Genomic DNA, 26,723 nt, shown 5'->3' with positions numbered 1-26,723 from the left:
TGCGCCAATACGCAACATCATCGAACATGGCTCTATTTACACAGGAAAAAGTAAATTTCGAGTGTTCACCTTTTTAACCCCTTTGTTTACCCAGTGTCGATCAATTCGTGCTCCCCCAACAAAAATAATATAAAACAAATACGGCCGACTTATTGGTATGGAACGAGCTTCTGAAGTTATTTCAACATTGTTAATTTTTAATAATAATAATAATAATAGAACTAAGACACGTTTGTTTAAAATTAATACAGCTGAAATTTCCGCAACGTAATATATATTTTTTTTTGTATCGCAGGGATTCGTTTTACGTCCCACGCGCTTTCTCCTAATTACGAGTGATATTCTCTATACATCACACAGCGTAATACAACGTGTTGTAAACGACACCGCATTTAACAGAAAGCACCTAATGTAAACACGGTAATGAGTTATCGTCGTACAGTCAAAGGCTTTTGACTGGTTTCCTACTAACAAATTACAAATAAACAGGAGAAAGTGTGTAAATATCATATTTACTTTAAGGGCGGATGACAGTTTATCTTTAAATAAAGTTGTCTGGAAACACATAAATATCGTTCGCCGTGTTGAGCTTAGCTTCGTAAGGCGGGCTAAAGTGAAAGTAAAAGCCTACAGCTGGAAATGTCACGTTTGGTATATTAATAGTCTACTTAAATTCCACTAATACTATTTTAATTTGTAAAAGATATATTCAGGAACAACGCTTTTAATGAAAAAGTTTGAAAAGAGCGCTTTTAGAATGAATCAAGATCAGGTTATGGACTCGTCGAAAGTTCACCTTCTAACAAAATATTGCAGCTAAGCAACTTACATGGCGTTGAGCGATCTGTCTGGATCGGATGATGCTCTCGAAGTGGTGCTAGTAGTCGTCGAAGTCGATAGAACGAACTGCTTGTATGGACGGGGCCGAGGTCGAGGACGCTGATGAATTTCCTGCTCCTCACGTTCTTCCTCGATGGCTGTTTCAATATCGCTGTTTCCATTTAAAACGTTTATACTATTCTGGGTCAAGTGCTCCATTTTTAAAACTTCATAACGTTGATCGTCTTCGGCATGATGGAACACTTCACTCAGCTCGTACTCTTTGACCTGAAACCGTTGGAAATTGTAATTTATCAAGGGACGAAGTTAAGAGGTTCTCAATTACACCGCCCGACGAAAAATATCGCTCGAGATGTACGAAAACGACGTGATAGCTCCAGTATTTTTTATTTCGTTTTGAGACGCTTTCTTGAACAAGCACTCGTCGTAGATGAAAGTTAGGTTAAGGTAAGTTAACCTCGCAATTTCGAGGTAAGCAACTACAAGAAACTTTTAAGAGAGGTTTGTAAGTCGATGCATCTCGAGTGCCCATAAACCCTGTTCGAGGACATTTCCGGTTCATTTCGCCCCCAACATATGCCGTCCGAGTTGCAAACTTATAAGACATTACCTTAATAAATTGAAACGTGCCGATGGGCGGGAGACGCTTCAGATAGGGATAGAAGAACGATCCAGCAGGATGAGCGGGGTAATGGGCCGTAATGCGATAGGCCTCCCCTTGTGGTTCTGTCGGCCAGTTCGGGGCTGTGAACGTAAATCCGTTGTCGGTTCCGGCATCAATCGGATCCACCTGAACATAACCACACTTAAAGTGACAATTTGGCGCGATACATCAGAGTGCAAGCGCCCTTTAGCCGTGGGGATTATGGCACGTAATTGACAAATTAAGAGCGCGAGGGACGTGCCGACGGGTTTAATGCAGCGAAGGGGTGGATATTGCTTAATTGCAGTGGAGAGCTGTTCTGCTGGGTAGCGGAGATTGTGGATTTTCTTTTAATGGAAGGGTAAACTTAGGGAAATTTGGATTTTGAGCTTACTTCAATTGTGATGCTGTCCAGCCAGTTGCCGTTCACGCACAAGTCGAAGCTGTCGATCCCGATGAACCAGTCGGGAGATGGAATTATTCGCGACATGAGGGATACCTGAAATGGGGAGACACAAAAATTAGGTTTTATTTTCATTAAACACACCAAAAGTTCCGTAAAATATGTAGAGATTAAGGATTAAAATGTTTTGGGGTAAAATAAAGAAGATCTTGTTGGTCGTTCTACCATGATGTGGCAAAAATAATAAAATATTAAGAAAAGTATTCCTCTATGATATAAAATATTCAACATGTTGACTCTCAAGGATTTTAAAACCCTTAAAATTTTTGAAACAGCGTTTTGTATTTTTGTAAAAACTTGAAATATAACCGAATATTTCTAAAATTTTGGCCCGAGACCTTTAAAATGTTATATTTTTGGAATAAGCACGTCGAGATCTATATCTACCCCGGATTTTTTGGGGACTATTCGATTTTCTTAAAACCAAAATTTTTCAATATGAAAATTCCGGAATTAATCGACGTCCTTCGAAACTTTACCAAAGACATTTTATTGTACATTTCGACCTCTGAAAATAATTTTTGGTTTAATTTCTTCGATAACCCCTACCAATATTTTCAAAAATTGAAACAGTGTATTGCTAAAATCTTGTTCCGGGGCTATAAAAACGTTATATTTTGGAATCAGTACGTCGATATCTATACCCCTGAGTTTTTTAAGGACCTTTAGATAACTTTTTAAACACGAAAATTTTTCAAAATAAAATTTGGGAATTTATTCACGATATTCGAAATTTCACAAAACACATTTTCTTGTACTGAAATATAAAGATTTTACAAATTGTTTAAAAAAGTGCACTTCAGACAGAATATTGCTAAAATTTTGTTCTAGGACCATCAGAACGCCATATTTTTCGAATTAGCACGTCGATAATATACATATATCCAAATTTTTTGCGGATTTTTAGACAACTTTTTCAAAACCAAAATTTTGTAGAATGAAAATTTTATCGACAACATTCGAATTTTCACGAAAGACATTTTGCTCTAAATTTCGACCTCCAGAAGTTACTTTTGGCTTAAATTCTTCAATACCCATTTCTCCAAAATTGTTCATTAAAACATGAGAATTTTTGGAATTTTTAAAAAAGTGCACTTCAGACAGGCGTTATATTTTTTGGATCACCTCGTTAAAATCTACATTTCAGAATTTTTTAAGGATTTTTACACAACTTTTTCACAACCAAAATTTCTCAAACTGAACATTTCGATATTTATTCACGACATTCCAAAATTCACTAGACATTTTCTTGTAAATTCCGACCTCCAGAAGTTACTTTTGGCTTCGCTTCTTCGATAACTGCATCAGCTTTTCTAGAATTGCTCATTGAAATATAGCAATTTTTGGAATTTTTCAAAAATTTGACGTTAAAACAGAATATTTCGAAAATGTTGCTTCATGAACATAAACACGCTATGTTTTTGGAATCAGCACGTCGAGATCTATATCCAGAATTGTTTGAGGATTTTTAGACAACTTTTTCAAAATGAAAATTTTGGAAATTATCGACAACATGTGAACTTTCACGAAAGACATTCTGTTCTACATTTCGACCTCCAGAAGTTATTTTTGGCTTCATTTCTTCGATAATTCCTACCATTTGTCCAGAATTTCCCATTAAAGGTGAGCATTTTTGAATTTTTTTAAAAAAGTGCACTTCAGGCAAAATATTGCTGTAACTTTGTTCCAGGACCGTAAAAACGTTATATTTTAGAATCACCACGTTTTAAAATCTATTTCCCAGAATTTTTTAAAGATTTTTAGACAGCTTTTTTAAAACCAAAATTTCTGAAAATGAACATTTCGAAATTTATTCACAACATTCGAAAATTCACCAAAGACATTTTCTTGTAAATTTCAACCTCTAGAAATTACTTTTGGCTTCACTTCGATAACTGTATCCGCTTTTACAAAATTCGCCCATTGAAATACTAGTATAGCAATTTTTGATAATTTTTAAAATTCGACTTTAAAACCGAATATTTCGAAAATGTTGCTTCGTGAACATAAACACGCTATATTCTTGGAATCAACACGTCGATATCTATATCTTTTTTTGGATTTTTAGAAAACTTTTTCAAAAGCGAAATTTTTCCAATATCTTCAAATTTCGACCCATTTCGACTATTTTCGAAAGTTGATTAACAACATTTTCTTCTGCATTTTGACCGTCAGAAGTTATTTTTGGTTTTATTTCTTTCATGATTCCTACCATTTTTCCAGTATCTCCCTTTACAATATGAGAGCTTCCGTTTTTTTTAAGCGTATTTCAGTTCTAATATTGATAAAATCTTGTTCCTGGAGCATAAAAAAGCTATATTTTTGGAATTAGCCCGTCGAAATCTATGTCTCAGACACTTTTGAGGATTTCTAGACAATTTTTTCAGAACTAAAATTTTTCAAAATGAAAATTTCGGAACTTATCGACGACATTCGACATTTCATTAAAGACATTTTTTTGTACATTTCGATCTCCAGAAGTAACTTTTACCTTCATATCTTCGATAATTGCTGTCATTTTTACAGAATCTCCCATAAAAGGAGTTTTTTTTAAGGGGATTTCAGGCCTAATATTGGTGAAGTCTTGTTCTGGGACCATAAAAACGTTATATTTTTGGAATCAGTACATCGAAATCTACATCCCAGAATTTTTGAGAACTCTTAGATATCTTTTTAAAAACCAAAATTTTTCAAAATGAAAATTTCGGAATTTAATTCTTGTACATTTTGATCTCCAGTAGCTGGTTTTGGCTTCACTTTTTCGATAACTATTACCATTTTTTCAGAATCCCACAGTGAAATATAAAAGTTTAAAAAATGTTTAAAAAAAGTGGACTTCAGATAGAATATTGCCAAAATTTTGTTCTGGAACCACCAGAACGCCATATTTTTGGAATCAACACGTCGAAAATCTATATTCAAAATTTTTTGAGGGTTTTTAGAGAGCCTTTTCTAAAACAAAAATTTTGCAAAATGAAAATTTTGGAGTTTATCGACAACATTCGAATTTTCAAGAAAGACATTTTGTCCTACATTTCGACCTCCAGAAGTTACTTTTAGCTTAATTTCTTCAATAGCTCCTACCATTTCTCCAGAATTTCCCATGAGGGTTCTTCAATTTTTTTAAATAGTGCATTTCAGGAAGAATATTGCTGAAATCTTGTTCCAGGACCAGAAAAACGTTATATTTTTAAAATCACCACGTTCAAATCTACATTCCAAATTTTTTAAGGATTTTTAGCCAACTTTTGCAAAACCAAATTTCTCAAAATGAACATTTCGAAATTTATTCACGACATTTGAAAATTCACCAAAGACATTTTCTTGTAAATTTCGACCTGCAGAAGTTGCTTTTGACTTCGCTTCTACGATAACTGCATCCGCTTTTCCAGAAATGCCCATTGAAATATAACAATTTTTGGAATTTTTCAAGAATTTGACTTTGAAACCAAATACTTGTTGCTCTGTGAAGATAAACATCCTATATTTTTGTAATCAGCAAGTCGCGATCTACATCTCAGATTTTTTTAATGGATTTTTAGACAACTTTTTTAAAAGTGAAATTTTTGCAATACTTCTTCAAATTTTGGCCCATTTTCGACTATTTTCGAAACTTGACTAAGAACGTTTTCTTGTGCATTTTAACCCCCAGAAGTTAATTTTGACTTCATTTTCTCGATAATCCCTACCCTGTTTCCAGAATCGCCTATTGAAATATGAGAGTTTTTTGGATCTATTTTAGAAAATTGCATCGAATATTTCTAAAATCTTGTACCGGGACCAGAAAATGGATATATTTTTGGAATTGGTACGTCGAAATATTTCTCCCATAATTCTCTAGGGATTTTTAAACAACTTTTTCAATATGAACATTTCGAAATTTGTCGACAACGTTCGAAACTTTACTAAAGACATTTTCTCGTACATTTGGACCTCCAGAAGTTATTTTTGGGTTAATTTCTTCGACAACTCCTACCATTTTTCCAGAATTTCTAAAATATCACAGTTTTTTCGATGTTTTTAAATGCATTTCAGGCTGAATATTGTAGAAACCTTCTTCCGGGACCACCAAAATGCCATATTTTTGGAATTATCACGTATAAATCTATCTCCCAGAATTTTTTTATGATTTTTTGGCAACTTTTTGGAAACCAAAATTTTCCACCATGAAAATTTCGGAATTTTTTGACGACCTTCGTAATTTCATTGAAAACATTTTCTTGTACATTTCGACCCCCAGAAATTACTTTTGACCTCATTTTTTCGATAACACGTATCATTTAACCAGAATCTCCCATTAAAATGATGATGATGAGTTTTTATATATGTATTTTTTTGAAAATGGCATTTTAGGCCGAATATTGTTAAAATTCTGTTCCATGAAAATAAAAACGCAATATTTTTGGCAGCACGTCGAAATCTATTTCCCACAATTTTTTAAGAAATTTTAGACAATTTTTTCTAAATCAAAACGTTGAAGTTGCTCTCGGATTCATTTTTGCGGCAATTTTTTCAAAAGCAAAATTTTTCATTATGAAAATTTCGGAATTTTTCGACCAACCTCTAAGTTTAATTAAAAACATTTTCTTGTTCATTCCGACCTTCAGGAGTTACTTTCGGTTTTATTTCTTTGATAACTTCTAACATTTTCCCAGAATCGTCTATTGAAATATGATTGTTTGCATTTAAAAATAAATGAGTGTTAATGAATATTTCTAAAACCTTGAACAATCATAAATACGCTATATTTTTGGAATCACCACGTCGAAATCTCTCACCTAGACGTTTTTTAAAATTTTTTAAAACTACTTCAAAACCAAAATTTTTCAACATGAAAATTTTGGAATTTATCGGCCACCTTAGAAACTTAACTAAAGACATTATCTTCTACATTTCGACCTCCAGAAGTTACTTTCGACTTCATTTCCTCCATAATCCCTACCATTTTTCCAAAACGAAATATTGAAATATCAAAGTTTTTAAATTTTTTTAGAAAAATGCATTTCAGAATGAATATTTCTAAAATCTTGTACCATGAACATAAAATCGCTATATTTTTGGAGTCAGTATGTTGAAATCTTTCTTCCATAATTTTCTGAGAATTTTTAGACAATCTTTTCAAAATCAAAATTTTTCACCACGAAAATTTCGAAATTTTTCTACGACCTACCAAACTTCATTAAAAATATTTTCTTGTACATTTCGACCCCCAGAAGTAGTTTCGGATTTATTTTTTCGAGAATCTTTCATTAAAAAATGATAGTTTTTTTCATTTTTTTAAAAAAGTGCATTTTAGACCGAATATTGCTAAAGTCTTGTACCGGAAAATCAAAACGCTATATTTTTGGAATCAGCACGTCAAAGTCTGTTTCCTAGAATTTTTTGAGGATTTTTTGTCAATTTTTTCAAAATCAAAATTTTTCACATTGGAAACTTCAATAAAAACATTTTCTTGAATATTTAGAGCCCTAGAGGTTGCCCTCGCCTTCATTTTTTAGATAAGACCTCCCATTTTGCCAGAACTTCCATCAAAAGATGACAGTTTTTTTGGACTTTTTTAAAAAAGTGCCGTTCAGACCGCATATTTCTAGAATCCGTGACCATCAAAACACTATATTTTTGGAATCAGCACGTCGAAATCTATACCCCACAATTTTTTGAGCATTTTTACACAATCTTTTCAAAACGAAAAGTTTTCACCATGAAAATTTCGAAATTTTTTGACGACCCTCCAAATTTTATTAAAAACATTTTCTCGTACATTTCGACCCCTAGAAGTACTTTCGGATTCATATTTTATAACACCGATCATTTTGCCAGAATTTCTCATTAAAAGATACATAGCAGAGTTTCTTTGATTCTTTTTTTAAAGTGCATTTTAGACGGCATAGTGCTAAAATCCAGTTCAGGGAAAATAAAAACGCTGAATTTTTGGAATCAGCAGGTCGAAATCTGTTTCTCACAATTTTTTGAGGATTTCTATACAATTTTTTCAAAACCAAAATTTTTTAAAATGAAAATTTGGGAACTTATTGACGACATTCTAAATTTCATTAAAGACATTTTATTGTACATTTCGACCTCCAGAAGTTACTTTCGGGTTCGTATCTTCCATAAATCCTGCCATTTTTCCAAAATCTCCCATTAAAACATGAGGTTCTTGTAGTTTTTAAAAAATGTGCACTTCTGACAGAATATTACTCAACTCTTGTTCTGGGGTCATAAAAACGCTATATTTTTGGAATTAGAACGTCAAAATGTATATTCCAGATTTTTTTGAGAACTTTTAGACAATTTTTTCGAAATCAAAATTTTTCAAAATAAAATTCGGAATTTACCCACATTCGAGTTTTCACTTAATAAAATATTTTATTCCACATTTTGACCTCCAGAAGTTACTTTTGGCTTTATTTCTTCGACAACTCCTACGATTTTTCCAGAATCTCCTATTAAAAGGTGGCACACAGTTTTTTGGATTTTTTTAAAATGCATTGCAGACCGAATATTTGTAAAATCTTGTTCCGGAACTATAAAAACCGCAATATGTTTGAAATCAGCATGTCAAGGTCTGTTTCCAAAAATGTTTTGTGGATTTTTAGACAATTTTTTCGAATGTTCAAAAATTTTCGAATTTCGAATTTCAAATTTTGAAAACTTATTCTTGCAGATTTCGAGCTCTAGAAGCCACTTCTGGCGCGGTTTTTTCGATAATTGCGACCGTTTTTCTAGAATCGCCCACTGAAATATCGCAATTTTTGGAATTAAAAAAAATATATATATTCCAGAATTTTTTGTAGGTTTTTAGACGACCTTTTCAAAAGTGAAATTTTTCCAGTAGGTACTTTTAAAAATGCATATACATATCTAATATTTTTGAAAAATGGCAATTTTTGAAATTTTGAAAAGATTTCACTTTAAAACCGAATATTTCGTAAATGTTGTTCCGTAAACACTCTTTATTTTTGGAATCGGGACGTCGACATCTAATTATATTTATTTATTCCTTAACAACTACTGTCGATTGGAAAATAAAATTTTCGAAAATTTACAAATCTACACAAACCGAAGAAAATAAAAAAACATAAGATTACATGTTTTTTTAAACACAGTTCGAAGACGGAAAATAACAACAGCTGCCACAACATGAGAGCAAAACGGGCAGCAAAAGCATTTTTATTTACACACAAAATAAACAAAATAATACGCGGGTATTTTATTGTTTGTCGTCAATCAAAACCTTATTTATTACTGAAACTCAAATATTTAGCCAACTGAATATTACTGAATTAATTAAAATTAAAGCGCCACAACTCGGGAGCAACCACTTACAACAAGCTAATTTAAAACCCGAACCGCCCAACTAGAGTTACAGTCCGAAAGGGCCGTATTAATAATTTTACGTGCTAAACTAAAATTATATGGCCGGAAGAGCTTAAATTTTAATATAACTCCACGCAAACGTGACTTGCCGCAGTTTCAATGCATCCTAGTAGAGAAACAAGACACTCAGACGTCCGGTATATCGACTCAGAATCAAGTATTTACGTATATACGCTATGTTGAAAATTTCGCAAGCTCATTGTTGTACGTAAACAAACCTGTTCGCTCTCAACTCCACGTTTGCTGTATTGATTTCAGCCATTTCAGGTATTCCCCCTATGATTCTCTTATCCGAGTTGGCGAAAACTTCAAAGATATGGGTTTATGTAACACATACGTGTCGAACATTTTATTTTCGAGAGACGCCGGTTTTGAATTTCGTTTTTTCTTCCATAAATGTGAGTAAAAAAGTTCGCGTCGGTCAAACCAAATCCTAGAACCGACGCAAAAAGCCGTCGTTCTCTCTTCGCTGTCGCTTTACATGACCAAAACGGAGTCGAAGAGCAGAGACGGAATGTGGTCGCCATGAGGAAACAAGTGGAGCTAATAAACAATCAATGAAACTGAGGAGAAAAGAGCAGTGCCCTGTAATGAGACAGATGCGTGGTCACGATCGACATTCGCAGGCTGGACACGCGTATCCGTCACTCCACTTAGATAGCCTTTTTTATTGTCTTAAGCTACAGCCGAAAAGAGTCGTCGAGATAACTCAGAGGCACAAAAGGAAATTTTCCTGACGGGAGCGACCCAAAATAAAATTCGTGTAGGCAAACTGAAAGTTTTTACTTCTCGAGCGTAAGCTATTGTTTTGTAAACGGGTCCATCGGGCGACTGGCCACTTTTATATGTTCTCGACGTTTCATGACCCCTAGAATACGAAAAGATAGGATTGCCGTCTGCCGTTTGTCCGCGTCTGTGCCTATTTTTATTAAACAGATAATTTTATAAACTCTCGGACCGATTATTGTCAAATTTCTTATGTAGGTATATTAGGAACATCGTGTAAATGGTAATACGTTAACCAAACCTTGTCTAATCATCTCTACCAATAATCTGATGACGTCAGCCCAAAGTTGTACATAGCAAACATGTTTTAAATTTTATTTTTTTTTTTGCCAAATAAATCCTATCCAAAATGTGTAAAATATAATGAGTTTATACTTGTGATTTACCATTCATTTGTATTTTACAGAAATGCTTATGTATACAGAGTGCCTCAAAAAAATGAATGAATGAGCCAATTTATTTCATTGATTAAATCAGGATCAATCCATTTTCCTGAAAATTTGGTATTGCAATGCTGTTATTACGTAGTATTACACTGCACCTATTCAAATCGAGATGTGTCCTTGTAAAATTGTTGATGACGTCATCACAAAAATTTTTTAATGGAAACGCTCACTTGAAACATACATATAACATGTTTCTTTACCTTTACTTAAAGATTAAGATCAATTCTTACATTTGATGCGATTTTCGAATTTCACGATTTTTCAATTTTTCGATTTTTTATTATGCAATTGTTTGATATTTGAAGTTTAGAATTGTTTAGATTTCACAATTTTTAGATTTTGTAACATTACGATTTTTCAATTATTTGCAGTTTTTCTTCTTTGCAGAGTAACAATTTTTCGATTTCACACTTGTTCAATTTTTTTCAACTTCAATTGATCAAAATTTCATTTTTAATTTTTGAAGTTTTTGATTTTTCAGTGTAATTATACTACAACTACTTTCGTTTTTAAATGTATCCGATTTTGTAATGCATATTTCAAAATTTTTTGAATTATATTCTATAATTTTGCAGTTTTTCTTTTTTATAGTTTAATAGTTTTACGATTTCGCAATTACTTGTCCAATTTTTCAATTTCGTAGTTTTATAAATTTTCTATTTTTTGAGCTTCAATTGTTCAAAATTTCAATTTTTTGATTTTTCACTGTAATTATTCTAGAATTTTTCGTTTTTATATGCATCCATTTTTGAAATTTTTGATTTTTAATACATATTTCAAAATTTCGATTTCCAATTTTCCCAGTTTTTGATTTTTCAATTTATAGTTCCCATATTTTAAAATTGTTTCATTTTTACATTTTTCGGTTTCGGAATTCTTTGATTTTTCATTTTTCGATTTTTCGATTTTTAATTTAATAATTTTGATTTTACAGTTACCAGATTTTTAAATTTCTTAATTTTTCAACTTATGATATTTCAATTTTATGATTTTGTAACATTTCGGTTTTTCAATTATTATATTCTATAATTTTTTCAGTTTTGTTTTTACAGTATAATAATAATTTTTCGATTTCACAAGTTTTTGATTTTTCGGTGTAATTATCCTACAATTTTTCGTTTTTAAATGTATCCGATTTTGTAATTTTTGATTTTTAATGCATATTTTAAAATTTTGATTTCCACTTTTCCCTAGTTTTTGATTTTTCAATTTATAGTTTTTCTATTTTAAAATTGTTTGATTTTTCCATTTTTCGGTTTCGGAATTCTTGATTTTCAACTTAATGATGTTTCAATTTTACGATTTTGTACCTTTTCGATTTTTCAATTATTATATTCTATAATTTTTTCAGTTTTGTTGTTACAGGATAATAATAATTTTTCGATTTCACAATTAGTTGTTCAAGTTTTCAATTTCGAAGTTTTACAAATTGTCAATTTTTTGAACTTCAATTGTTCAAAATTTCAATTTTAATTTTTCAAGTTTTTGATTTTTCGGTGTAATTATCCTGCAATTTTTCGTTTTTACATGTAACCGATTTTGCAATTTTTCATTTTTAATGCATATTTCAAAATTTATATTTCCAATTTTCCCAATTGTTGATTTGTCATTTTCATAATTTTACCATTTTTCGATTTTTCAATTTTATAATTTTTCTATTTAAAAATTGTTGATTTTTCAATTTTTCGGTTTCTCAATCCTTCGATTTTTCATTTTCCAATTGTTCGATTTTTGAATTTAATAATTTTGATTTTGCAGTTATCAAATTTTTCAATTTCTTAATTTTTCAACTCAATGATGTATCAATTTTACGTTGTAACGTTTCGATTCCATAATTTTGCAGTTTTCCATTTTTACAGTTTAATAGTTTTTCGGTATCATAATTATATGTTCTATTTTTCAGTTTAATGGTTTTACAAATTCTCGGTTTTAAATGTATCCGATTTTTCAATTTTTGATTTTTATATTTCAAAATTTCGATTTCCAATTTCCCAAATTTTTGATTTTTCAATTTCATAATTTTTCAGTTTTTCGATTTTTCACTTTCGTAATTTTGCAATTTTTTGATTTTTCAGGTTTATATTTTTACTACTTTTCGATTCCTCAATTATCCAGTTTTTAATGAATCAATGGTTTGATATTTGAATTTTCGGATTTTTAGGTTTCAAAATATTTAGATTCTTCAATTTTTTATTTTTTAGTTCTCAGATTTTTCGATTTCTTGAGTTTTCAACTTAATGATGTTTCAATTTTACGATTTTGTAATGTTTCTATTCTATAATTTTGCAGTTTTTCATTTTATAGTTCAAGAATTTTTGAATTTTACATTATCCAATTCTTCAATTCAGTGGTTTTATAAATTTTTTATTTTTTTAAATTTATTAATTAAAAATTTCAATTTTAATTTCTCAGTTTAATTATTTTACAATTTTTCGTTTTAGACGTATCCGATTTTTCAGTTTTGATTTTTCAGTTATCCGAATTTCTTTGTTTTTCCATTTTCTAATTTTTGATTTCCTAGTACTTATTATTTCAAAATTTCGATTTTTAATTTTACAATTTTTCGATCTTTCCACTTGTAATTATTTTTCTGTTTTATAGTTGTGTGAGTTTTCAATTTTTCAATTTTAAAATTACATAATTTTTCATTTTTGTGATTTTGCATTTTTTTAATCTTGATTTTTCAGTTTTATATTTTTACAATTATTTGATTTCTCAATTGGCCAATTTTTAATGAAGCAGTTTTTCAATTATTAGATTTTTCAATTTCAAAATTTTTCAATTTTCGGGTTTTGAAATCCTTGGATTTTTCAGTTTAATAATGTTGGAAATTTTTATTTTTACATTTATTAATTTTCGAGTTATAGTTAATCAATTTTCCAGTTTTGTTATTTCACAATTTTTCAGTTGATTTTTAATTGTTCAAAATATCCATTTTAATTTTACAGATTTTTGATTTTTAGTTTTTTATTTTACAACTTCTTCTTTTCAATTATGTACTCAATTTTTGATTTTTCAATTACTCAAATTTTATTATTTCGAGTTTCCAATTTTTTTAAATTTCAAGTTTCGGTTTTTCAAGTTTTTGATTCTTCATTTATATAATTTCTCAATTTTTAAATTTTTTAATTTTATAATTTTTTTATTTTAATTAAGTTTTATATTTTTACAATTTATCGATTTCTCAATTGTGCGGTTTTTAGTGAATCAGCTATTCAATTTTCAATTTTATAATTATTTGTTTTTAGAATTTTTCGAATTTTTAGTTATTCAATTTTTGGTGTCTCAATTATCCGAATAAAATCATTCGATTTTTAACTTTTCAAAATTTCGATTTTCAATTTTGTTTTTTGATTTCTGAATTTCATAATTTTACAAATTTTAGATTTTTCAACTCTAATTTTTCTAATTGACAATTGTCTGATTTTTCAATTTAAAATTTATACAATTTTTCAGGTTTGTAATTTTGCAATTTTTTGAATTTTCAGTTTTATATTTTCTCAACTTTTCGATTTCTCAGTTTTTAATGAATCAGTTTTCCAATTATTATCATATTTTCCAAATTCGCGATTTTTTAATTTTTGTTCAAAATATCGTCTTTAATTTTGCAAATTTTTGATATTTCAGTATAAATCCAGATTTTTCAACCTTTATATTTTACACTTTCTTAATTATTCAATTTTGCATTTTTACAATTTTTGGATGTCTGAATTACTCGTTTTTTAAAGAAACAATTTCTCAATTTTCAATTTTATAAATCTTCGCTTTTAAAAATTTTCGTTTATTCAATTATTCAATTTTTGATTTTCAATTATGAATTTTAATTTTTCAAAATTTTAATTTTTCGTTTTTCGAGTTTTTGATTTTTCAGTTTCATAATTTCGCAATTTTTCGATTTGTCAATTTTACAATGATCTCAATTCACAATTTTTCCATTATAAATTGTTAGATTTCCAATTTCATATTCTTGCGGTTTTTCAGGTTTAGAGTTTGATAATTTTTCGATTTTACAATTATCCGGTTTTCCATGATATATTTTTCAATTTTCTATTTTTATAATTCTCCGTTTTAAAAATTGTTCGTTTTTTCAATTTAAATTTTTCATATCTCAATTATCCGAATATCATTGTTTCGGTTTTCTAATTTTTTTATTATTAAAATTTCAAAATTTCAATTTCCAGTTTTCCAAGTTTTTCATTTTTCAATTTCATTATTTTACAATTTTTTGATTTTTTCAATTTTAATTTTTTCTATTCAACAATTATCTGATTTTCAACTTTATATTTTTCAATTTTTCGGATTTGGAATCCTATTTTTCATTTTCCAGTTGTTGGATTTGTCGATTTAATAATTTTGCAATTTTTCTTTTTAACAGTTTAATAATTTTTCAATTTCGTAATTTGGCAATTATTCGATTTTTTGATATTTAATTCTTCAATAAAAAATAAGTTTTTGGTTTTCCACTTATTATTTTACAATTTCTCATTTTAGATTTTACACTTTTTTAATTATTCAGTTTTACATTTTTATAATTTTTGTTTCGAGTGTCCAATTTTTGATTTTTAATTTTTCAAAATTTCCTCAATTTTATATTTTTGTATATTTTTAAATTTACAGTTTAATAATTTGTCAATTTTACAGGTTTTTAATTTTTTAGTTTTATATTTTTACAATTTTTCGATTTCTCAATTATCCGGTCTTTAATGAATCATTTTTCCATAATCATTTTTAAAATTCTTCGTGTTTTAAATTTTTGTTTTTTCAACTTTTGATTTTTCAATTATTATTGATTTTTAATTCTTCAAAATTTCGATTTTCAATTTTTCAAGTTTTTGATTTTTGAATTTTATAGATCTGCAATTTTTCTATTTTTCATTTTAGTAATTTTTCTCTTCTACAATTAAATCATTTTTCGATTTTACAATTTTTTATGAATCTATTTTGAATTTTTCATTTTTCAATTATCAGATTTTCCAATTTTTCGGTTTTCTATTTTCAGTTGTTCGATATTTAAATTTTTAGATTATCCCAGTTGCCAAATTTCTGGATTTTTAACACAGACAATCACAAAAAAAATATGGAGTGTCAGTTAGTTTTTGTTCGACTGTACTTCAAACGCGAAGGAAGTTCTATCGAAATAATCTTCGACCAATAAATATTATTATCCACGAAATGCTCACCTGGACCGTACAAATAAATTGTAGCCCTTCGACTAAAACGTAAATTGTGATTGCTCCTTCAATAAAAATTCCATCACACCCCTGCCAGCCCTCGCGAATAAACACCACTTACTCTACACCTAACAACTCCTCTAAACAAAGCAAATGTTCTTCAAAGCAGTGCAAACATCCCGCGTAACGACGCGCTCCCACTCTATTTTTTTCGGCGGAGAACTATCTGAAAGAAACGCCACTTTAAAATTTACCCTTGAATGGTTTCCATCGACGAAGAATTCCGCTTCGGTCCTGCCGACGCCTGTTGTTATGGGAGGAGCGTTAAACTCATCGTAAATTCCTCCTTCGCCTTGGCTCTGCTCCTCCAGGACGTCAGAACGACCCGTTTCAGCAAAAGCTTTCACTCCCGCCGACGATTTCTGACCCAACCGGAACAAAGTGAATGATTTGTTGTGACTTCGACCTGCAACAATATCGCCTTATCAGGATCAGCACACAATATCGGCTCGAGACGCTCCTGACGCGAGAGCGACTTTTTCAATTTTTCCTGCACAATTAAAGACGGCTTGATGGTTAATTGAACTTGATCGCTGATGCAATTAAAGGCAATTAACTTCAAGAGCTCTTAATTATAATCAGATCTCGTTGGAGAGGATTCGCTTTGGGAGATTTTTACGGATTTGAGCTGGTAATAAAAGGGGATTTGTAGGTGCGAATTAAATCAGTCGCAGTATGGATTTCGCGTTGTCATAATTAGGGACTAATTAGGGGGCGATTGTGCGCTTGATGGCTCGGCGAAGGTCGTCTCCCTAATGGAATAAACAATCGGGAAACAATTTTGTTAAATGTCCCTGATAAGAAGAAAAATGATAAGAATCGGGCCAAGAAAAAACGATCGGAGCGGACTAATGAAGGAGCGGTTAGATGAAACGGATCCGAAAATCGCCATCTGGTGATAGATTTACTATCGTTTGTGTCGATCGGGGGTTTAGGCGAGTGCTCCGATTTAATGTTACGCGGGAGATAATCGCGTCAACGAGAAAAACAAGCTGGAGTTGAAGGTCGATCACAAAGTGGAATAACTATAGCGTCAGGTTCAGCTAATGAGCGAGTTATTGCCTGTCAAAATCTAGGACACCCTGTACTTACAAGTAATTGTTCATTTAAATGGTAAATATGTAGGACGGAATTTCCTTTGATACAGTCTCCGACTATCCACGCCCAGTAGTTCGCTACTGGGTAACAAAGAAAAATCCATCATACTTACTTTCACAAACTGGTAGCTCTATTTCAGTTAAAAAGCGGATTTATATGCACATTTTTTGTTGAAGTATGAATATAAAAGTGTGAAACATCAAAGCTGTAGGTTTTTTTTATGATGTATAGTATAATTAAAAATTGATATTTCTGATTTCTAGTCGAGTCAGAATTCGCATAAACGCAGTGGGTTACAACTCGAGCCTGAGCACGAATCCAAATTTTTCCGATAAAAAGTGAACCAGAACCCCCACTATCTAACTACGTTCCAAGCACCTAAAATTACCGAACGAATTTTTTCATTTCCTCAAAAATTTAACTTTAAACATCATGGTATATTTTCTGGAACTTTAGCAACTCCGAAAAGTGAGCCAGAACCCGCACTATATATATCTGCCTTCCGAACACTGTCGAAAATTAACAGAAAAAATGTCTTGTTGACTTCGATTTCCACAAGCGTTTTCCGGCTTCATTCCTTTGAAAATTTCTACAATTTGTTTCGGAATTTAAAATAATTTCACTCTGGGCCCGAATGTTTCCAAAACTAGTCGCCTAATCGAATTTGGATTATTTTCCTTAATTGCATTTCTTTGCAAACACAATTTTTCTAAAAATTATATACCTACCAGATTTTTTTTGGATTTTTAAGCGCAATTTTACCAAAAGTTCAATTTTTTGAAACGCTTCTGCATGAAACGATTTACGTTTTTCCCAAAATTGTTAAATTAAATTACGGTTTGAACATGTTTTAAGTTTCTTGTTGTGAAAGGAAGACTGCGTACATTAAGAAGAAAGGGCAAAATATAAGCCCCACCCACCCACCCTGTCTCGATTGTAATGATTTTCTTATTCTCCATTATTTTACTCTTTCAAGAACATATTTCACATTTTAATTTTTTGTAGAGAAATGAGGTTTTTGCAGCTAAACTTCGCTCTCGGCTCACGATGAATAAGAAAAATCATTACAATTGAGAGGGGGTGGGTGGGCGGGGCATATATTTTGTACACTTTTTCTTAATATACAAAGTATTCTTTTCCCAACAAGAAACTGAAAACATGCTGAACTATTATAGTATTGTTCACAAAAACTATATACCAATATTGAAAAAAAGAAAAAAAACAACGATTAAGCACGGCCCACCCGACCGGATCACAATTGTGTCCCTAGAAAAATGTACCGTTTTGGACATGTTTTAAGTTTCTTGTTGTGAAAGGAAGATTACGTATATTAAGAAGAAAGGGCAAAATATATGGAGAATTTGATACTGATGTTTTACCATGGAAACGCGTAACTAATAATACTAAAATTTCATTTTTTGCGAAAAAAAATCCGCGTGAATGGAGAGGATATGTGATTGGCTAAAATCAATCTTGGCTTAGCAAATACTAGCCCCGCCCACCCGCCCTTTTCTCAATCTGATGACTAATTTTATTTCTGTTCAGTATGAGAACTACTTTTCATTCAACCAGATATGGCTTTGACATGGAAGCGGGGCTAGTACCTATTTAAAATAAGACTGATTTTGGCAAATGTCATACCTTCTCAGAAAATATGGGGCGGGTGGGCGGGGCTAATACTTGCTAAGATAAGACTGATTTTGGCAAATTTCATACCTTCTAAGAAAATAGAGGGCGGGTGGGCGGGGCTAGTACTTGCTAAGATAAGACTGATTTTAGCAAATGGCGTACCTTCTAAGAAAACTGAGGTGTTCCAAGTGACTTTTTTTTTAATATGGAAAACTTGATATTCATATTTTACCCTCGAAACGTCGCAAAGGAAGGGAAATAAATGATAAATAACAAAAATTAAAATATTAGTATTATAAATAATTAATGAAATACAAATTAGACTGCTGGAGTAGAAAAATTACACCTTTTTGACTTACTTAATGTTCACAAAATTTAATTTTTTTGCAAAAAAAATACAGCTGAATCCTTTTTTGAGGGTACTTCAGTTGCCAAAATCTATTTTATCTTAGTAAGTACTATCCCCGCCCAACCACCCACTTCTCATTCTAACGACTAATCTTATTTGTTTTCAATATTGACTTGATAAAAGCAATGACGCAATGACACTTCCCCATTTAATTGTGCGTATCTCAGGATCACGAATCTGTGCTTATTTTGGGTTACGTGCAGTAATAATGGAGAAAATCTCCCTTTTTTGACGGACTTTTACATCTCAAAACGCTCTATATCCATCTATATCCTTCTAATTCGTATATAACGATCTATATCAATCTATATCCGTTTAGATGCTTCTATATCCTTCTTTATCGATTCAGAGAGACGTCTTTCTAATCCGAAAAATTCCCAGGATTACGAATCTGTGTTTATTTTTTTTGCTCTATGAGCAGTATTATTGGAGACATTTCAGCTTTTTTGACGGACTTTTAAACCACTTTAATCAGTCCAGAAAAACGTCTATATAATCAAAAATTTTCTCAAGAACACGAATCTGTACTTCTATATCCGTCTATATCCTTTTAATCCATAACAATAACATTCTATATCCGTCTAGATCCTTCTATAGCTTTCTTTATCCATCGGGAAAAACGTCTATCTATTTAAAAATTTTCTCAGGATCACGAATGTGTGCGTTTATATCCGTCTATTTCTTTCTATATTCTTCTATATCTGCCTATATACTTCTGTATCATTCTATGTCCGTCTAGATCCTTCTATATCCTTTTATTTTCCTCTACATCTGCCTATATATTTCTATATCATTCTATATCCATTTAGATCTATAATTCTCTTTATCGATCCAGAGCAACGTCTATCTAATCGGGAAATTTTCCAGGATGACAAATCGGTGTTTCCTTCTATATCCTTCTATACCTGTCTATACATTTGTATCTCACTCTATGTCCGTTTAGATCCGTCTATATTCTTCTTTATCGATTTAGAGAATTGTCTATCTAGTTGGAAAATTTCCCAGGACTACAAATCTGTGCCTATTTTTCCTCTATATTGGAGAAAATCCCCCCTTTTTGAGGGACTTTAACCACTTTAATCGGTGCAGAAAGACGTCTATCTAATCAAAATTATAACGTTCTATATCACTTTATATCATTTAGATCCTTCTATAGCCTTCTTTATCGATCTGGACAAACATCTATCTAAACGGAAATTTTCTCAGGATTACGAATCTGTGGTTATTTTTGCTCCACGAGCAGTAATAAAGAAGAAAATACCCTATTTTAACGGACTTTTGAAAGTACTCTGATCGGCCTAGAGAGACGTCTATCTAGTCGGAAATTTTCTCAGTATCACGAATCTATGCTTCTATGTCAGTCTATTTCCTTCCATAGCTTTCTAGATCCATCTATATCCTTCTAATATGTATATAACGTTCTATATCACTTTATATCGTTTAGATCCTTCTATAGCCTTCTTTATCGATTCGGACAAACATCTATCTAAACGGAAATTTTCCCGAGATTACGAATCTGTGTTTATTTTTGTTCTACGAGCAGTAATAATGGAGGAAATCCTTCTATTTAGACAGACTTTTGAGAGTACTCTGATCGATCCAGAGAGATGCCTATTTTACCAGAAATTATCTCAGGATTTATATCTATATCTTTCTACATCCGTCTATTTCCTTCTGTATTCTTATATATCAGTCTATATGCTTCTATATCCCTTTATATCCTTCTACACTCGTCTATTTCGTGCTAGCTCTAGAACTCAAATCCGGCTTCGGTTTTTTGATAGCTGCAACCGTTTTTTTAGAATCGACCTTTCAAATTTCGAGATTTTTGAAATTTTCAAAAATTCGCATTTCGCAGCGATTTTTTAGAAAATGTTGTTTCGTGACGATCAACATGCTATATTTTTGGAATCAACGTGTCGAGATCTACGTCCCTGAATTTTTTCATAATTTTTAAACAACTTTTTTAACGGTCCCCCCTTCTTCAAATTTCGCAAAAATTTTGACATTTTCGGAACTCAACTAAATAAATTTTCTTGTAGATTTCGAGTTCTAGAACTCAAATCCGGCTTCGGTTTTTTTATAGCTGCAATCGTTTTTCCAGAATCTACCTCAACGGTATTTAGAAATTTTTGAAATAGTGCCACATAATTCCTTTTGTTGATTTCGCCCTCTCGAAGATTTTTGAACTTTATTTCTATGAAAATTTCTACAATTTTTCCCGAATTGCTTAAGTGAAATGTGACAAGTTTTGACAAAGGAAAAGAATTTGACTTTGGACCCGAATATTTCGAAAACCAATCGCCGTATCGAATTTAAATTATTTTTCTTCGTAGACGTACCATTTCTCTACAAACACAATTTTTCTTGAAATTTTTAGCTTTCCAGTTTTCCGGGATTTTAGATATTCGTCTGCCTGGACCGTCAGTACGCTGATTTTCAGTTTAGTTCGTCGAAATAAATCTCAGACTTTGTATGTGGATTTTGAAGCAATTTTGCTCCAAACGTTCGATTTTTCAAAACCTCCTTGCATGAAATTTTTGGCCTTTTCCAAAGTAATTAGAAAGTGTGGCTTCTGACTCAGTGATCAGCGCATGTGGGGGTTTTGCTCACTTTTTGGCCGGGAAATTTGAATTTCGACTCACTTCGATTAACTTCGGACACGGTCGACTCTCAAAAAGTGAGACAGAACCCGCACTATTTAATCGAAAATTACCACAACAATTATTTTGTTTATTACGATTTCGGGAAGTGTTTTTCGGCTTCATTGCTTCGAAAACTCGTACCATTTTCCAGAAGTCGCCAAAATGAAAGTTGGCAGGTTTTAACAAAATTTTCGTCGTGTGTCGGTTTTTTCACATAGAACACCTTGTTTTTATTATGACATTCTACTCTGTGCTTGATTTTCGATATCCAAAGAACGATCGTTTTTTCAAAATTCACGTTTCCAAAATAAATACACAAAAAAATGCATAAATCCGAGCTCGCAGAGTCGGCTATGAGCGCAAAAATGATCCGATAATCGCAACTCAGTGAAAATAATTTTGACAATTACGAGCTTAATAGCGGCTGCATCCATCACACGCAGTTTTAATTAATTTACTAGATTTCAGCTAACGATGATTCAGCGTTAAAGTGAAATTTGTTATATCGGATATGTTTGCTTTTAATTACAACAACAATTTATTCGTGTAAAATAGAAATGGGGTTACTGAAAGCAACCGCTTCCACCGAATATCCTTTGAAAAGCAAAAATTTAATCTTGTGCAATACATGGCTTACTTTTATTAAAGCAAATTCTTCATAAACGACATTCCTTCAATGTATTTTTGATATTCGCCCTAAGGTTTTCGTTAGATGTAATGAAATTTGGAATTTAATAACGCTCCACACTCGTTTTATTAAAATATGACCGATGAAAAAATCCTCCCGACTCAAACCATCTGGTATTCATTAGAACACTCTTCCGCAGATAAATTTTTGTTAAAGCGTTATTATTTTCCATTTAATTAGCTCTCCGGAAAATTGCTTTAGTTGGAAAGTTTTGTACATCGCGTTTAAACTACAAGCACAAAGTGCATTTGTGAGGAGGAAATTACTTTTATGAAGTACTCCGTAATGCGTTTATATCAGCGTTTGGAACGTTTGAACTTTTAGTAGACTTTTAACTTCAAAGGGAAGACTCCGAGCGCCTCGGATGATCGTGGAATAAAAATCTCGATGTAACGCTACCTTTTTTCTAATTAATTTCGTTTTGTGGTTATTGAATCCGAAGAGACAGTCGGAATTCTTAAACAAAGATTCGCTCTTCCTGCAAAAAATTTCAACTTGTAGATTCCGTTTCGAATATCGTCTGGGTCTAAAGTGTTTCATTTGCAGATTCGCTCTTCTGTGTACAATTAGAGCTTCAAAAGCGACGTCAATTTCAATTCTCTTCATAAATGAAACTTTATTAAAACCGTCGACGGGACTATCTTTGACGCGTCGTCGAAAAAACTGCAGAATCCTCTATAGACTCGCGGAAGCAGGCGTCTTTTCATACGGTTTCATTTCCCGTATTCAACGTGCACCGCTCGATTGCAACGAATCGAATGAAGACGTGCTCCCTGATGACGTCACAGATTTAATACTCTTTCTGCTACAGATAACGCATTGTCCCTTGGAAACACGGAAGATGTACTCGTCGAGGAGATATCGCCAGATCGATGTCTGGAGGAAATACTTGAAGCAGGAATGTTTACAATGAGCGCATGTAGCAGGAAAGCAGTTGATCCTTTTAGCAACACGGGAGGACGATTTATAGAATTTGTGTTCCAGTTTCAGAGTACTGAACTCTGTGCCGAAAGTATAGTGACAAATGTTTCTAGGATGACAGATTTGTTGATTTCTTTATACACATATGTTGATTGATGTACACACCGGTTATGTAACCAGTACAAGTTCGTAGGCATGTTAGTTTGCGTTAACATGGCTGCAACCTAATCGTGTTTAGTGGGATTATTGTTATAAATTTTAGCCGTTTCGCCAGTTTTCGCCTTTCCTCGGATCAGGTTCAGTTCCTGTTTTATTTTTCGCTCTTCCGCCCAGAAACAGGTCCAGCCGCCTCAAGCCCCCATTAAAATTATTTATCCGCATCAATAAAACCCTAACTAGCTGCATCATTGAAACCATGCGGATTTAATTAATTGAGGCATCGGCATCCACCCTACATGGTCATAACATGAATTATTGTTTTTATTGTTTGTGCGTGTGTCTGCGATGGCCGCTGGACCTGACAGGTTGCTATCGGAATTAATAAAAGCTTTTTGTACAGACTTGGTGCGTTTACCGTTACACCCCAGCGCATTCATCATGAATGAAAAGAAAGCCCGTTCTAGGGCTGAGCTTTCTCTTCAGCTGAAATAAAACTAATTTTTCAAGATGAAGCGGATACTGGGGGGAGCGGCGGCGGCATTGTTTCGCAAAGTTCATCAGTCCGGGTTTTTATTTCGACATCGTTGTATTTATGCAGAAACTTTAAGAGTTTCAATCAAGTGACAGTGTGATGGAAAGTCAGGCGCATATGTTGAAAATAAAAGTGGGCTTAAAATTGAGCCCTTAGGGTTCCACTTGAAACTAAAACGATAAAGCGGTTCCGATTCTGACACAAAGATGTCACTTTTTAAGGTAGGTCTCAATCCATTGGAGAAAGTTGCCACTTATTCCCACATGTTTCAATTTCGGGAGGAGGCTTCTAATAGGTACTCTGTCAAATGCAAGAGAGGGGTCTCGGAAAGACGGTAAGTTGATGCTCCTGATCTAAACTGTGTGCTTAGTCGTTCAACTGTGTACTAAATTAGTTGAAACTAAGTTTAGGTGGGAAACTTTAAAATAATAGTGTTTTCAGTTATTAACGAGCTGATTTGGAGATTAGAACGGATTTAAAGCGACAAGTAGAAGATTGATTCGTCTATAATTGGATAATAAGTAAAAGTCTCGTTATGTGCGACAAGGGCTTAGAAAATATAGAAGTGCAAGTCTTATTTATTTGCAAATAACGTCTTTTAATCACCGAAACCAAAAAGATAAATTACAAAACTATTCCTTTCTGTGGTAAAATAATTATACCACTGTCACATAGTTTGAACAGATGTATTTATGTGCAGCTTCCTCATGCTGGACGCTTTGTGTCAACGAGAGTTGTCACAATAGTGTTGTTTTTCAAAAATTACTTCTTATACTGTTGGAGGAATTTTCAGTCAAGGATTCGAAATGCAACTGATATTAATCATCATTTTGAAAAACCCACGGACAATCTAAGTTTTGATTACAAAGAATATCTCTGTGGAACAACAACGACGCCAAAAATTAGAGGAAACAACTTTTTCAAAATCTCAAAATTTCTAATCGTAATTTTTTTTTGTATCTACTATTTTTGTTACAAGATTTATTTCTTATTTCAAAAGAAAAATAAAGGGGAGAACGGGTGGGTGGGCGGGGCCAGGTTAAACTTTTTTCTAGAGAGTCTTTTATAGGCCCATTTCAATCCAATTACTACTCTCAGGCGCGGATCCAGGGGGGAGGGGGGCAATTGCACCGATTTGCACTTTATTTTGACCAATTTCAAAATTTTGAAATCGCATTTCATTTTGTAATTACAGTACAATCTCTATAATCCGAACTCACGATTATCTGAACATCCAGTAATCCGAACCGAAGCTATTTGAAGTCGATACCTCTTTAATCCGAACAAAAACTCTGCAATCCGAACTGAACTTGAAAACATGCACCTACTTGAAAAAATGACGCAAGATATTTATGTACATATTGTATGGAATATTTTGAAATTTTTAAAAATTGCGATATTTCAATGCACTGAATTAATTAACTAATTCTGGAAAAAAGGTTGAAGTTATCGAAAAAATGAGACCCGAAATCTATAAGAGAAAATATTTAGTTAAGTTTCGAAAATCGTCGAAAATGGGTCGAAATTTGCATGAAGAAAATTTCATTTTTGAAAAAATTTCCTAAAAATTCTGAAAAAATTCAGGGATATATATTCCGACGTGCCGATTCCAGAAATATAGCATGTTTATAGTAACGGAGCAATATTTTCGGAAAATTCGCTTTAAAATTCGAATTTTTCGAAATGTTTAAAAATTGCGATATTTGAACTGGACGATTCTGGAAAAATGGCTTAAGTTACTGAAGAAATGAAGCCAAAGTGGTTTCTGAGGCCCAAAATCTACAAGAAAACGTATTTAGTTAAATTTTGAAAATCGTCGAGAATGGGTCGAAATTTGCATAATGGAGGTAACACGAATACATAATGGAAAATTTCCTTTTTGAAAAATTCATCTAAACATTCCAAAAAAATTACGTGTTTATGGTCACGGAGTAGTATTTTTTAGAAATTATGTATATTATTATCCATTGTTGCTTAAGAATTCTTTAATTTTGTTTAATAAAATTTAAGTTTATTTCTTGAAATTTGTTTTCAGTTGTGTATGAAGCTGTTATTCAATTCCCTTTCAGATTTTTGGAAAAATCGCTGATCCGAACAAATCGTTAATCCGAACACACCTTTTTCCCAATTATTAGGATTATCGAGGTTCTACTGTACACTATACGTGTAAGGAAAACAACCAAATGTCACCCATGTTATGTGAAAAAGAGTATACTAGATAAAATTTTATATATTTTTTTGTTTAGAACGAATTTCTGGGGGATAGGTAAAATCCCACAAAAATTCCCCCCCCTAAACGAAATCCTGTATCCGCACCTGACTACTCTTAATATTGTTCAGTCTTATCGTTGCAAGTACTAGCCCCACCCACCCACCCTTTTTTTTTAGGGGTATGTAACTTGCCAAAATTAGTCTTATCTTAACAAGTACTAGCCCCGCCCACCATCCCTCTTCTCATTTTAACGACTAATTTTATTTTTGTATAAGATCCACCCTTCTTTCAGAGCAGATAAAATTAATCACCGAAATGGAGGCGGGTGGGTGGGCGGGGTTAATTATATGTTCTTCTTTAGAGTGAGAGTGATAAGTAACTGATAGAAACTAGGCTGTAAAAAAGCGCTAATCATAACTATTTTGTTATACTATTTGTTATAAGATTTATTTCTTATTTCAGAAAAATAAAAATGAGAGAACGGGTGGGTGGGCGGGGCTAAATTTAACTTTTTTATAGAAAGTTTTTTATAGGCAAGCAATAGCTCCGCCTTCCGTCACCCATTTCATTCCAGTTACTACTCTTAATATTGTTCGGTTTTATCAATGCAAGTACTAGCCGCACCCACCCATTCTCTTTTT

The 26,723-nt window shown here is 32.1% G+C and overlaps 1 protein-coding gene across 1 annotated transcript in view; it reads right to left on the bottom strand.

Moving 5' to 3' along the window:
- The window catches only part of LOC135126585 (spondin-2), a 243,111-nt gene that overhangs the window by 8,321 nt on the left and 208,067 nt on the right, over positions 1 to 26,723 (bottom strand). The window contains exons 2-5 of the mRNA XM_064052612.1: positions 15,984 to 16,195; positions 1,878 to 1,982; positions 1,451 to 1,630; positions 830 to 1,107 (exon numbers count right to left, since the gene is read on the bottom strand). Coding sequence (XP_063908682.1) covers positions 830 to 1,107; positions 1,451 to 1,630; positions 1,878 to 1,982; positions 15,984 to 16,195 — 775 coding nt within the window. The remainder of the gene's footprint in view (positions 1 to 829; positions 1,108 to 1,450; positions 1,631 to 1,877; positions 1,983 to 15,983; positions 16,196 to 26,723) is intronic.

The sequence above is a fragment of the Zophobas morio genome, unplaced genomic scaffold (assembly GCF_036711695.1).
Source record: "Zophobas morio isolate AGI-343-1 ecotype UQ-CSIRO unplaced genomic scaffold, CSIRO_AGI_Zmor_V1 ptg000011l, whole genome shotgun sequence".
NCBI lineage: Eukaryota > Metazoa > Arthropoda > Insecta > Coleoptera > Tenebrionidae > Zophobas > Zophobas morio.
Note: the sequence above shows the minus strand (reverse complement) of the source record. Positions and strands in the feature narration are given on the sequence as shown.